Source organism: Nyctereutes procyonoides, unplaced genomic scaffold, assembly GCF_905146905.1.
Source record: "Nyctereutes procyonoides isolate TBG_1078 unplaced genomic scaffold, NYPRO_anot_genome, whole genome shotgun sequence".
Taxonomy (NCBI): domain Eukaryota; kingdom Metazoa; phylum Chordata; class Mammalia; order Carnivora; family Canidae; genus Nyctereutes; species Nyctereutes procyonoides.
In genome coordinates this window covers 56,253,207-56,267,281 of record NW_026575126.1, presented here as the reverse complement: position 1 = coordinate 56,267,281, position 14,075 = coordinate 56,253,207, and the positions used below count along the sequence as shown (strand labels likewise).

Genomic DNA, 14,075 nt, shown 5'->3' with positions numbered 1-14,075 from the left:
TGCAGACACCCAAATGCAATATAGAAAATGCAAGAATCTCCAATGGTTTGCTCAACTTGCATCTAATCAGAAACCCCTTAAGAAACTCTGCCCTTTTCACTTCCAAATGATTGGTGTTGCCATTTAAAGAAAATTTACATTTGATCTCCAGAGGTGGTGTTTCTCAGTAGCTCAGTGTTACAATATCTAAATCTTGTTAGCTTCACCATTTTTTCCCTAGACCTTGCTGGATTTGGAATAGAAATTGGGAAAGGTTGAGATAATTATTTTTCACAAAAATTCCAGTTGTTGAGTGGCTCAGAGCCAGTGACTGCCACCAAACCCTCCTTGACAGAGGAGTGAGCAGGCTGGAAGAGATGGAGACCCACTCACCAGGCCCAGGTCCTTCTATTAAGGTAGTGCTGTTGTGGTGTTTAGGGTGAAGCTTCTGGAGATCACACTAGCAGGCGATCTAGCACAAGCTACTTCATTTCTAGGAGCTTCAGTCTCCCTGTGGGTGGAGCAGGTCTACTAGTAGGAAGGGGCTATTATGAGTTGCATCTGTTACACTAAGTGCTCATCCAAGTGCCTGGAGTACAGTCATGAAAGGCAGCACAGGGTAGGGTTGGAAGCCTAGATCTGCCTCTTACTATGTGCTCTTTGGATCTCTGTTCTTTCATTTGTAAAATGGGGAGAATAACAATATCTACCTCCTAAAGATGTAACAAGGATCAAATGATATTTGCCAAGTGCTCACTTAGAACAGTGGTTGGTATATAGGATGCGTCTGATGGATAAACAAACAAACAAATGCATGCATGCTCGGGGGTTAGTCTGGAAATAAACACTCCCTCTGCCCTAGCAATCATAGTTTGGCCCACAGAAGGTGTTCATTAATTGTCAGCTATTTATTATTTTCCTGGCACTTCTTTCTGGGGTTCTCATGGCCCAGCCTCTCCTGCAGCTTCCTTGGAAGTAGCCCCCAGGATCTATAAGGATATGTCACCTGCTCACTGATTCCAGGAGGAACAGCAGACCTGCCCTGGAAGTGAGTCCTCTTATGCAGACCTCTTGGGCTGGAGAGCTACTAGCCCCGACTTCGCTGTTCATCAACATCATTTTGGAGCAAGCCTCTGTAGACCCTTAAAATGCAAATCAAATCCTGATAGCCTTTTCTTCATCTCTGCTTTCCTTTCTATTTTTCACCAGCTCCTCTTCTTCCTGCCCCCAAAGTGTCAATGCTACTTAGGGTTTTGCTATTTTTCCTCTTCATACCCTCTGTCACTTCTTGTGCATTTTCACGTCTTCAATTCCCACCTATGTTTGGGTGATCCTAAGGTCATCCCAGCTTTCATCTCTGCCCTAGGTTCTACATTAGTGATTCTTAACATTTTCAGAGGATGAGACTCTCTCCATAAAAGCACCCGTTTCCATAATATTTTTCTTGAAGTTTCATAAGCATGCCGCACTTCATCCATGGAGCAAATAGAGGAGGACTTCTATGTAGGCTTCCAATACCAACTACCTCCTTTTTGGGGATGTCAATTTCTTCACCGTTACTTACTCGATGACCATGTCTGATCAAGTCTACTTCACCCTGTCTCTAGTGTCCTGTTCATTGTCATCAGAACACCAGATCCCAAAGTTTTTCCCTCTTGCCAGCCCCGACAGATGTTGTTCCCTGTGTACCTGGGCAGGGGGTGCATTTTCCTGGAGCCCTTTATGAGAGAAGGATCTCACTGACTTTCTTTCAACCTCTCCATGTCTCAGGAAGAAAAGAAGAACTACCTGGGCAAAGGGCTAAGTGCATGTTTTCCAGGAAAGAGAAGAAGATTCACAGAATCCCTGCTCAGACGAAGAGTCTGTGATAAAGACGAAGAGTACAACCACCCCCCACCACCACAACAACCAATATTCTTTGGAAAACAAAGGGTACTTCTAGAAATAAAATGTTATTATAGATTCCTCCATGCCTCTCCAGTGAGATATAACAGGAGTTGGCAAACTTAACTTCTTCTGTAAAGGGCCAGACAGTAAATATTTTAGGCTTCGCAGGCCAAGCAGCAAAACTGAGGATACTATATGCTATACATATGTAACAAGAAAGAAAACAAATTTCCATAAAATTTTTATTGGCAACATTCAGAAGTTTGGATGCTGAAATTTGAATTTCTCATCATTTTTATGTGTCACAAAGCATTATTGCAGATTATTTAATTTTTTCAACTACTTAAAAATATACAAAATATTCTTAGTCTGTAGGTTGTACAAAAATAGTCAAAAGGCTGAATTTGGCCCATGGGCTATAGTTTGCTACCCGCTGAGATACAGTTATCTATCACAGTGGATATACACCACTGAGTTTTCAACTTTAGAATTTTAGAGACCACATATGATGACATATACCGTTTATTGAAGAATCTCAAATTAGTGGAGTATGAATGTTTAACGGCTGTATTTTTAGCTTTCAACTGTGTTATATCCAATCTCTCATTTCCTTAATGATATTTTGGGCAGAGATCATAACTTTCTACTTACTTTTGGCTGTTAAAACTTCCATATTGCAATGCACTATCCCTGCGCATCCCCCTTTTAGGTTCTAGCACCTTCAGTGTATTGTGGCAGGGAGCAGGAAGAAAATAAGGCCAAAATGTCACTTCGCTTAGCTGTGTGATGTTGCAAACCTTTACTGTTTATTGTTACTAGTTTCCCAGCTAACACTGACCATCAGGTTCTCTGTGTGGCAGGGGACATGTTGACTTTTTTTGTGGAGACACAAGCATTGGTTATTGGAGAGCCCTAGGGGACCTTCCCACTGCAACTTCTCTCCCCAGTGTGGAATATCTGAGTCTGACTCACTTTCTTCCATCCCACTTTGGCTTCTGTCACTGGCAACTCATGTCCCCATGCGGCTGGACCTGCAGTTGAACCATACAACACCCTGTGAAGATTTTTTAAAGGCCCTCCTCCCTTTGGATGGACTCAGCTTTGGGCCAAGCTTCATGGTTTGGGGAATGGAACAGGGGCCAACTCTCAGGACAGGGCAACATCTTCATGAACATCATGTAGCTCTGACCAGGGTCTTGTTGCCTAATGGGCTGCTCTCTTGGATGGGATAATGACCAAATGGCTCAAATTCAGCTATTCACCACCAGATCCACACAACCTACAAACTTCCCCATTCCACAAAGGCTGCCCCATTGCCATTCCCTCTGTCCTAGCCTCTTTACTGAAGTAGGCACACAAGCAGCGTCCATCCCAGGAATGTGATGCCAGTCTCTCTTTTCTGCAGGCACCCTCAATCTTTGTGAATGAGTCTTCTTGGGGCACAGGTAATTCACTGAGGAACCTCAAGTTTTGGGAAAAAAGGAAGGTGGTATAAGAAAGCTAGCTTGCCATTTGTCTTTGAAAATGGATATTGTCTAAAAAGGATGAGTTAAGAACTACTGGTCAATGCATTACTTAGAGGTATGAAGGAATAAAGGAATTGCAATAAGTACAAAAAATAGAAAAATTTGTAAGTGCTTGCTGCTGTGTTTCTTCATTTAACAGGTAAGGAAACTCATGCTCAGCAGTGAAACAACTTCCCAGGGTTTGCAGCCAGTAAACGGCAAGATCCAGCTAAGAACCCAGGTCTACCTGACCTCAAGACCCCTGCTGTTGTCTCATATTCTCTGTGGTCAGAGACCAATTCATAAATGACTAAAAGCCCATTTGCTTCTACAATGAAAAAGTGGGCTCTGGCAGGATTGTGTGGATGGAGGAAAAAGCAAAACGACTTTGGAGTTTTGTGGGCTTCTCTTTAACCTCAGAAACATTGCTTTCACCGGGGGTGCTTCCACATGTCAGAGTATAATTTTTAAATAGTTAGAAACATAATTTTCCTAAAATATACAATGCGCTCATGTCAAGTTTTATTCAACTCATCAATGAGAGAACTAGCAGAATGACAAAGCTAGTTCAAAGGAGGATGTTATATATATTTCTCAGGAAAAAAATTCTGAAGTAAGATTGTCAAGTTAGATGTAAAACTGATTCATGTCCTAGAGGGTGGCAATAAATCTACAACATTTGAAATTATCTCTTCTAATGAGCAGAAATAATTTGCACCTCTAATGAGCAAATTTATGTGCATCTTTCCAAGCTCTCTACAAGTAGCATCTAACTATACCACTGGCCCTTTATCTATAATAAAACAAATAAAATTACATTCCACTAAAGAATCAGATGACTCCCTCAGTAAGATTGTCAGACATGGCTCTAAGAGAACAAACGACAGAGTCCCCTTTCTTTGCGTATTTTTTTCCCTTGATGCACGCTAGTAACCCACACACGTCACCATGTTAATAACCCACACTGCTTCCCCAACCTTGGAATGTGGATCACTTGCCTTTTTTCTAATCCAGAAGATGAAATTTCAAGTGACAAAGTAAACAATTATTTTCAAATCATCTGCTTCCTCAAATGGGTAGAATCTTAGAGTCAAAAGGCAGGGGGCTAGATTTGAGGTAGGAAGCAGAGGAGTAGGTCTTTTCCACAAACGATAGAACTGGGAATAAGATTCAGAATATTTAATCACAGGTAGGACTGTGAGACTAGCCAGTCAGAATGGATGCTTCCATAGGGGTGGGCCAGGATCATGATGGCCCCTGCTGAGTCAGGTCTTAACTCTTTACCGGAAAGATCTCATAGATGTCTGGGAGGTTCCAGAATAGGCTAGGGTAACTACAGTGGTGGCGGGAGGGGGAGGGTTGATTGGGGACTTGGGCCAGATGCTGTTTACCAAGAAGTAGGAAAGTATTTCAACATTTTAACAAGCAATATGGCTATACAGACATGTTCTGGTTGAATGTTATCATGTTCACACCTCAACCTCTGCCACCTCCCCAGTCCTGACTGGTCTCACAAACACAGGCATAGTCACACACCCACATCCTGCCTTGAGATTCCAGTCCACTTCTCTCCTCTGTTTGCCTCTTGGGCTTTAGAGGCAAAGAGGAAAAATGCAGGGAAAGGAACAGGGAGGAGGTCAAGAGTAGGGAAGAAAGAGCATTCTGCACCCACGTCTAAGGGAAAGTGCAGCATCAGATCTAGGAGTGGAGAAGTGACTACTCGGTAGTGTTCCTAAGCTCTGGAGGTAGAGCAGTGCTCCCAATGGACAAGGATCCCTGTCTTTATCTTCTATTGGAGGGAGATAGGAAATATGAAAAATATGAGTTACCATGTGAGAGCACCCAGCACAGGGCTTGGCACATAGGAAATACTCAACAAATGTTATGTCCTTCTCTTATCTGTGTCCTTAATCACATCTCTGCAGCTTCCCCGAAGGCTTCTGAACACATAAATAAAGCTGCAACCCCATCTGGCTGAAAAGAGTCAACCATCTGGAGATTTGGAAATATGGGGGAACTTCTAATGACTGGCTATTTTTTTTTTCAGTTTTTCAGACAGATGTTTGATGCCATTCAGGCCCATCTGTAGCAGAAATAGCAGTTTATTGAGACTCTTTTTCATAATTTTAAGTTCCTTGTCCTAAAAGCTAAGTGGACTTTATTTTCTTAGTCAGCATTTTCTTAAAAAATGATTCAAAAAAGTGATCATTGGCTAATGGAGAACAATTCAGGAATAAAATATGGAAATATCAGACGCTTGGATTAAAAGGACCTTTAAACTGGCAGCCCATGGGTCAAATTCAACAATGAGGCAGGTTTGGCTTGGCAGGCAGTGTGTCTTTATTTACTTTTAAATTTTATTTTATTTTATATATTTTTAAAAGACATTAGTTTTTAAAAAGATTTTATTTATTTATTCACAAGAAACACACAGAGAGAGGCAGAGACACAGGCAGAGGGAAAAGCAGGCTCCTTGGGGGGAGCCCGATGCCAGACTCAATCCCAGGACCCCAGGATCATGACCCGGGCAGAAGGCAGACGCTCAACCACTGAGCCACCCAAATGTCCCAGGCAGTGTGTTTTTAAAAAGTTAATTTAGTTGCCCACATTTTAAAAATCAAGAGATTTTATACCTGGCTTTTTAATATTTGGAATATCGGGATAAATTTGGTACACGTTTCCCAAGAGTAAAAATCAACTCAAGACACATAGCATTTTGTCCCTTGGATAGGGGCTTGTGCTCTCTGGTTTGCCTCAGGCCCCACTATTCTCTATTGTTCTCCACACTGAGACCGTGTTTCAGCTGCCAGGTATCTTTTCAAGTGCAGTGACTTCTCCAACCCCCTACCCCCAGAATTGAGTTAAGAGGACAGTGAAATGCTTGTTTCAACTGCTATATTACCTGCCTTGTCCACATGGACATTTGGATTTGTTTACTCCCTAATCTTATCTGAAGCTTTCTTTTCAGAATTAGATAAACTAAGGCCCAAAGGAGGAAGGTATATGCACAATTCACATAACTCGTAGTGACAGAAGTGTGATGAGTACTCAGGGTTCCTTGTTACGAGGCCAGTGGTCTTTCCATGATGTAAATACGTCACTTTGCTCATGTCTAGGACTTCAAGGGGTCTTCTTAATGAGGGAATCATACATTGAGCATGTTCTCATTCAAATCCACATGCTGCCATTGAAAACACGCAGCAAGTTGGGGCCCTACTTTGTGAATGCCTCGCGTGCTTTCCAGATAATGAGTCAGGCATTCGTTCTGCTTTCTGAGTGTGGGTGTCTCTACATAGGTCGATTGTTTCTTCATTCAAAATCTGTCCTTCGCTGTCTCTGATTTTGTTCCTGTCTGATGTCGCCTGCACCCCTGCAGACATTGCACAGGCATGCTGAGTGTTCAGGGACCTGAAGCTTCTGAATGGAAAAACCCATGTGTCTGGGCATTCTCACAAGCTAATGTTTGTACCAGTAGCAACCTATCCACTGGAGCACGAATTAATGTTCTTAGCAAATGCTCCGAGAAGCAACATGGCTTAGGTGAGGTAGTGCCTGCTGGGTTTAGGTATGTGACCTCAGGCAAGTCATATAATTTCTCTAAGGCTCAGTTTCTTCACCAATAAAATGAGGATAATAATAATACTGATTTAAATGAGTTCCTTTGAAGAGGAAAAAGTTAATTTTTCAAAATTGTTAGAACAGTGCTAGCAAATAGTATGTACTAAATATAAATGATATTCTGGGGAGTTAAAGAAATAAACAACCCTTCTCTTGCTTGAGTGATGTGATCCTTCTTAACACATGTAATTGTTGCCAGCTCCATTGTAAATACTTAATATATGTTAGCTTAAACATCAGAATTGCTTGGAGGAGTTTCAGAAAATTCAGATTCCAGTGATCCACCACAGACCTACGGAAGCAGAGAATCTAGTTGTGAGGCCTAATTATCTTTTTTTTTTTTTTTAAAGCTCCCCATGTGATTCTGATGACTAGCCAAGTTTGGGAACATTGATGTAGTTTCCTTATTCTTGAATATCTTTGGTGGTGGAGAACCCATACCTCCTAAAGCTCCTTATTCTACATTGCATGGTCATTTATACTGAGATAAAAATTGTTTTCCTCTCACTCTTACTTCTACCCCCGTGAGGCCACATAGAACATTTCAAATCTCTTTCCCATATGACAACTCTTCAGATATTTTCAGACAGCTGTCATGTCCCTCCTGACCATTCTCCTTTGGACAAAACCACCACATTCTCTCATGGCTCTTAAAAAAGTATGGGTGAACAGACTTTGCTAATTTGATATCAGAAAAAAACTGAGCCATAAGACCTCCAGTTATCCTTTGACTCTAAAGGACCAGAAAAATGAGGATGTTGAGACTCTAGGAGACGGGATATACTGAATAAGAGATGATTATACACCTTTAATCCAGAGGATGGGGTCTGCCTATTGCATGTAGGAAACCAGAGGTTCCTTGAAAATTCCTTGAACACTTGATATATTCAGTACATGAAGAAAAATCTTGGTTTCAGATTCCAGCCAGGCCCATCTAGGTGCTGGTTCTATGGGTGTGCACACAGCTTAAGATTCATTGTGACTCATTAAAGTTACTGTATATAATACTTCAAAAAATGTAAAAAACAAAACAAAAACAAAAACCTGGCTGAGTCAAATTGTATGAAGACTGCAACAACATATTTTCTCAAAAGAATTCACCTGACCAAGAACATATCTTAGATTCATCCAGTTCCATCTTGATTCAAATTCTCACTTCTCCCACTAAGCCCACAGAATGCCTGGGTGGGGTTCCAATTCCTTGTACAAACTGTGGGTGTAGGACATGATGTTGGAGAGAAGAGAAACCATCAGTTGAGAAATTCTGAGAAAGGATTTAGGCATTTTAGGCCCTATTGGGGGAAGCCAAATTTGGTTTTTAATTGTACATTCCCAGGTTTTGTTCCAAGAGGGGCAGAAGAACTGGAAATAACAGAAACACGATCTACATATATACCTTGTCTGGCTCAGATTTTTTATGCCATCCCTAGAACCATACAGACATCAAAGCATTCACCAAATCACAGCTTTACAGAAGGTAATTCAATTCTTTGTTGTCAATAGAGTAAAGGGAATTATAGAATTTCCCCAAGGTGAATGACTTCACCATGTCTGATCACCAATGATCACAAATATTAGATTTTTATCAATGTTTGGGAAAGAATTGTTCTTAAATTTCCATTGGTACACTGGATAAAATAAGAGCTTTGGATAGTGCTAATTCATGATCACCTATTCCAAAGTAATCATTTCCCAGATTGATAAGAAAGGGTTGGAGTAGGCAAATGTCTTAGCCAAGGTCACACAGATAGTTTGCAGCATTACCCAGGTCTTCTGACTTCAAGTACAGTGATTCTTGTTGCATTTAAAGTAGTCTTTTCCTACCTGGGATTCCCACCAGTTGCAAATTTGTGTTGGAAACAGAATCAACTGTAGTAGTGCTACAGTCGGGAGAGCAGTTGTTCAGAGTGTCAGGACATGGGAAGAAGGCCAGGGAATGATGCAATATTACACTAGCAAGTGATGTCATAGCATGATTTCCTAAGTGATTTACATAAATGCAAGTTCTCAAAAAGCCCTGACAAATGCCAGCCAGTGGGAATGCAGGCATGGAGAACCAATGGCAAACAGGAGAGGGGAACATATAGGAAACCCAGATTTCCTTGCTCATCACAGTGACAAGCTTCACAGATTCCTCAGAAGCCTGATAAAACTCCCTTCTGCCCCTCTAATCCAGTGCCTTCCCTCAGGCACATAAGCTTGAAAGAGCTTTGATTTTCTTTTCTATCTTTCCATTTACTACCACTGACATTCAGTCATTGCCCAGTGATACTGAGAGTGACTTCTTGTGTAGTGAAAGCGAGTTTAATAGTGAGACAGTCTAACCAAGAGCTTCACATTCTGAAAATTGGTCTGCCCTCTTCATCATAATTTAGAGCAAATTCTCAATTTTTAAAATTAGAAGCTATGATTTTTGGAGAATCAATCGTATGCAAATGTCATGGAAATATATTTGTTGAGTTTGGGGAGGATTTAAGAAAGAAGACAGGTGGATACCAAATACGAACACTTCAGTTTTGTTTTGAAACATGTATTAATAAGGAAGTTTTGTTAAAATGTGTGTGTGTGTAGGGGTTCACATACGTTTGTCTGGTTGGCAATGTAAGTTCACGAAAATATCTACTTAGACCAAACTCAGAAGAAACTGCTAAGACTGTGTTAGAAATAAGGAAATAGCTCAAAGTGTGCCAGCCTAGGTCACAGTCTGCCTGTCTCTGTCCCTCTGTCCCTCTGTCTCTTCTCTCTCTCTCCCTCCTTCCCTCTCTTTCTCTCTTCCTTCCTCTCTCTCTTCTTCCCTCACTTTCCCTCTCCCTCTCCCACTAAAATGCAATTAAAGTAGAGCCAAAGACCCCATCTCAAGCCACAAATCAAAGCAATTCACAATATGCTTAGGAATTTTGGATCTGAAGACTTTGTTCAACTGCAGAAGCTGCCTAGAGTGCCACAAAATCTCATCTCATGAAGCTTAAACCAAAAACAACCAACAAGACCAAACCTCTTCATCCCACACAGCATTAGTCTTGCTGGGAACAATCTGGGCATCTGCACATTCTCAGCAAAAATTCAAACTATTCATCTTTCCCCATCACTGCCTCCATTTCCCCAAACACCTACTGGAATATTAGAATATCAGAAACTGCATTATTTGGGGCCATTGAGAGGAATTTGTAAATACCTTCTAGGCAGCAGGTCCTCCACAGCCCCGAATGGGTCATTACTTCTTCATTCTTCCTGCTGGTTTCATTATCACTTGTAGATTTAGTCCTGCACACACCTCTGGAATATAACCAGTAGTCCGTGCCCACTGCAATGGTCATTAAACTAAAAGCTGCGAAGGCTCCCACAGTGGTGATCAACATCTGGATACCTCTGTCACACATCCTCATAATTCTTCATGGTACTCTGGATGGCTGGGGGTTGGAGGGGTAGGTTCAATGCCAGAGGGGAAAATCACTCTGCAGCTGGGTAACCTAGGGCAGGCTCTTCCAAAAATTCGGGTCTCCTTTTGTCAGCATCCACAGAGACTTTAGGAAAGCTGGGATTTCCTGTCTGGAGCTCTCTCCGGTTCCCTGGGTCGCCTATGGCCCTTGGAAGGGTGCAGGCTCCAGGGGGTTGGTCCACATCACTGCTGCCTTCTGAGGATCCCTGGGTTCCTTTCATTCCTCAGGAGCTTGGTAAAGATGAGGGTCCGTGCAGGGCATGGCTCCAGAGCCTGGAGCTGCCAGTTCGGTTTGAGATGCGCCTGGCTCCTCACAGCCTCGGGAGACTCAAGGCGAAGAAATCCAGAGAGGTCTATGTGTGTGTGTGTGTGCGTGCGTGCGTGTGTGTGCGAGCGCGTGTGCTGGGGGTGAGGGCGGATGGCAAAAAATAGCACTGCTGGGAGGCGAGTCGCTGAGAAGAGTGTTCATTGCTTCCCCAGCCTCCCAGGAAAGCTCTCCGCCTGCTCCTGACACCCCCGCTCAAACTGGAGAAAAGACAGAGTCCTGGGGAGGGGGCCGGGCGGTTTCATCGGAGGGCAGAGGTCCGCGGTGCTGAAGGGACAGCTCCCGCCTGTTGCCCCGCCTCCGCCTCCCTAACGCCCAGGCTTTGGGGTCCGTGGTGCTGAAGGGACAGCTCCGCTCCTGCTGCTGCTGCTGCTGCTGCTGCCGCTGCCGCTGCCGCTGCTGCTGCTGCTGCTGCTGCTGCTGCTGCTGCTGCCGCTGCTGCTGCTGCACCCCCGCCTCTCTAGCCCCCGGGCTTGAGACCTGGGGTGCTGGAGGGTCGCACCTCCCTCCAGCCGCCCTCCCCCCGTCCCTTTCCAGGCCAGCTAGCCGGCTCGGCTCTGCCTAGTCAATCCCACGCTCAGCGCAAAGTTTCCGGAGCCCAGGGCAGTCAGCGCCCCGGCTCGGCTCGTCGGCGCTGCAGCATCGCCCTGGTCCTCCGCTCCCGGAAGGGTTAAGGAAAGGGGAAGGGGAAAGAAGCCCGCAGCGCACTCTGGCGCGCTCTCAGCTCCCCCCCCCCCCCCGCCCCCCAACCACCGAGCCAGGCAAGTTTGCCTTTTGCTGCGGGCGCCGCTGGAGCCCACTGGGGAACACCGAGTCTTCTTAAAGGGACCGGCGACTCCGGGCGACGGATCTGTGTCTCACTTGGGCGGGTAAAAAGTGTTGTCACAGGCACATCTGTGTATAGTCTGTCTCAATTTGGTTCCCCAGAAAACAAGCCAATATGTCTACCCTCCTTTTTCTGGAGCTCTGGTTTACACCGGAGACAACGTGCTCAGATCAGACCCGGAACTGTTCATATACATATGATCATGTATTCCTAAAAGACAGAAGGAGCTGAGTGTATGTAGACTCTGCTGTACGCATATCACAGATTCGGGGCGACAGGTTGTGAGATGCTGGTATCTGAATCCACTTCATATATTGCAGCATCCTTACATTTGTGTAGGCTGGGGGTTGATGGATTCAAGGTGGGAGAGTCCGCGAAAATGTCAGGTTCTTTCCAAAGGTCCCTGGAATGTTCATTCGTCAACATCTTTTTCTAAGTGAGACCGTGAAGTTAGGTCTGCTTTTCTTGTTAGTCCAAAGTGCAAATGCCATTGCACACTTGAAAGCTAATGAGAGTCTCCCTTTGGAAATAGTCGATGTTGCAAAGGATCAGCACTTGACCATCTGTCTATTACTATGTGTTCTGGCATATACATGGCATATATACTGAGTTGAATACGGATAGTCCACAGAATGGCTTTATTATTATTATTATTATTATTATTATTATTATTATTATCCTACGGCATAATAGAAGGGATACCCAGAGGCCTGGTGTTTGGAATTGAGGCTGCTTGGGTTGTTTCTGAAATGTTTCCACTGTCAACTGTCATGTTTGAGTGTTATTGAACTCGACAAAAATATAATGGAAGGTAATCACAGACACATATAGTCCCCTGGTGCCATCTCTGGCTCTGTGAACGTCTATAGAGATGACTGAGTAGCAGCAATGTATTGAAGAGTTCTCAAATGTAGATCACAACTTCTTGGTGACTTTGTTACTTTGCGTGTGTGTATGTGTTCAGGTCACTTGATTCTTGGTGTTAAATAAATATACCTGTGCATACATAGGTTTGAATATACAGTCATGGTGTGACTGTTTACATGTTAACCTGTGCGGTGTTCAATATAGGTATGAGTTCTGAATGGCTGCGAATTAGTTGTAGAAGAAAAGGATGTATGCAAATATATGTTTGTACCTGTAGGCAGTGTTGTGGACCATGTGGATATGTTTACTGCAAATGCATGGCTGTGTGCATGGGTGAGCATGCATGTTCGTGTCCAGGTATAGTGTATGTTTGTGCTCCTACATTCATTTAATTGCATATGCATACGCCATGATTCACAAGTACTGTTTTATGGGCAGGAAGTAGAAATATGAAAAATCTGCCACATAACCAAAGTGGAACAGATAAACTCGGGCCCAGAACCATGGCTAACCTTATCCCCAAAGAACAGGAGACAATGAGGGGAAGGTATTCAAGGCCTTCTATAAGTTACTTAATTTTTTTTCTTAAAAAAGAAAATTTATTTCTTATTAAAATGTTCTGCTTTGGGGAATTGCTGGGTGGCTCAGCGGTTTAGCGCCTGCCTTCAGCCCAGGGCGTGATCCTGGAGTCCCAGGATCGAGTCCCATGTTGGGCTCCCTGTATGGGGCCTGCTTCTCTCTCTGCCTGTGTCTCTGCCTCTCTCTCTCTCTCTCTGTATGTGTGTTTCATGAATAAATTAAAAAAATCTTAAAAAAATTTGTAAAATGTTCTGCTTTGACTTTTTTTTTTAAAGGAAAAAATGTCTATAACTTGGAGATGAAGTTGGTCTTTTCTGGGAGGTGTTATTAAATTAGTGAAATTTTCCTTCCCTCCTCTTAGAAACTTAAATAATGTAAAATAATCTTAAAATGACCAAAACAGCCATGGAAGAGAAAGGTCTTTTCTCAAAGCAGGACCATGTAGATGGAAGGTCAATGGGCTTTGGGCTTTGGGCTTAGGGAGAGTAGTAGAGCTCCAGTCACTCCATTCACCAGACCTGTGGTAAAATGAGAGCAGCTTCACCTCCACCTCCACAGCTCTGTAATATAAACCCGGAGAGACAAGGTGTTGTACCCAGGAGGTCCAGCATAAGGAATTGGGTAACCAAGTAGGATAGTGTGGAGTAGGGGGAGGAGGGTCAGCAACTCACGCAGATGGAGGTGATCATTGTAGGTCAGGATGTAGACAGTTTTTCTGAAGGCGAGAAAGGGACATCTGTTATAAGATGGAACGTTGCACTGAGCCTTTGGCTTAATGAGGCAGGATTACCCTTTTGCAACTTCTGCTCACGGCCAAAGCTGATCACAGAACGTGGGAAGTCCTGAACCTGCATTTGGAGCGAGTCAGAACACCTGTCTGGAGTGGGAGTGCGGAGGTAGGGAGGCCATCAGTTGGTTCCCCATGATGACTCCCAGCTTACTAGGGGGTGACCTCATCCTTTCATTCAATTGAATGTGTAGGCTGCTGTACTGGGGTGTGTGGAATCCGCTAAGCCTAGATTTAATTGCTCATTTCTACCACTAGAGGGC

General features: G+C 43.6%; 1 protein-coding gene across 1 annotated transcript in view; it reads right to left on the bottom strand.

Annotated features, from left to right (window-relative positions):
* Window positions 1-11,033, bottom strand: part of CACNG3 (calcium voltage-gated channel auxiliary subunit gamma 3) — an 83,650-nt gene extending 72,617 nt beyond the window's left edge. The window contains exon 1 of the mRNA XM_055339390.1: window positions 10,165-11,033. Within this exon, the coding sequence (XP_055195365.1) occupies window positions 10,165-10,375 (211 nt within the window). The 5' untranslated portion in view covers window positions 10,376-11,033. The remainder of the gene's footprint in view (window positions 1-10,164) is intronic.
* Between the last annotated feature and the right edge of the window lie 3,042 nt (window positions 11,034-14,075).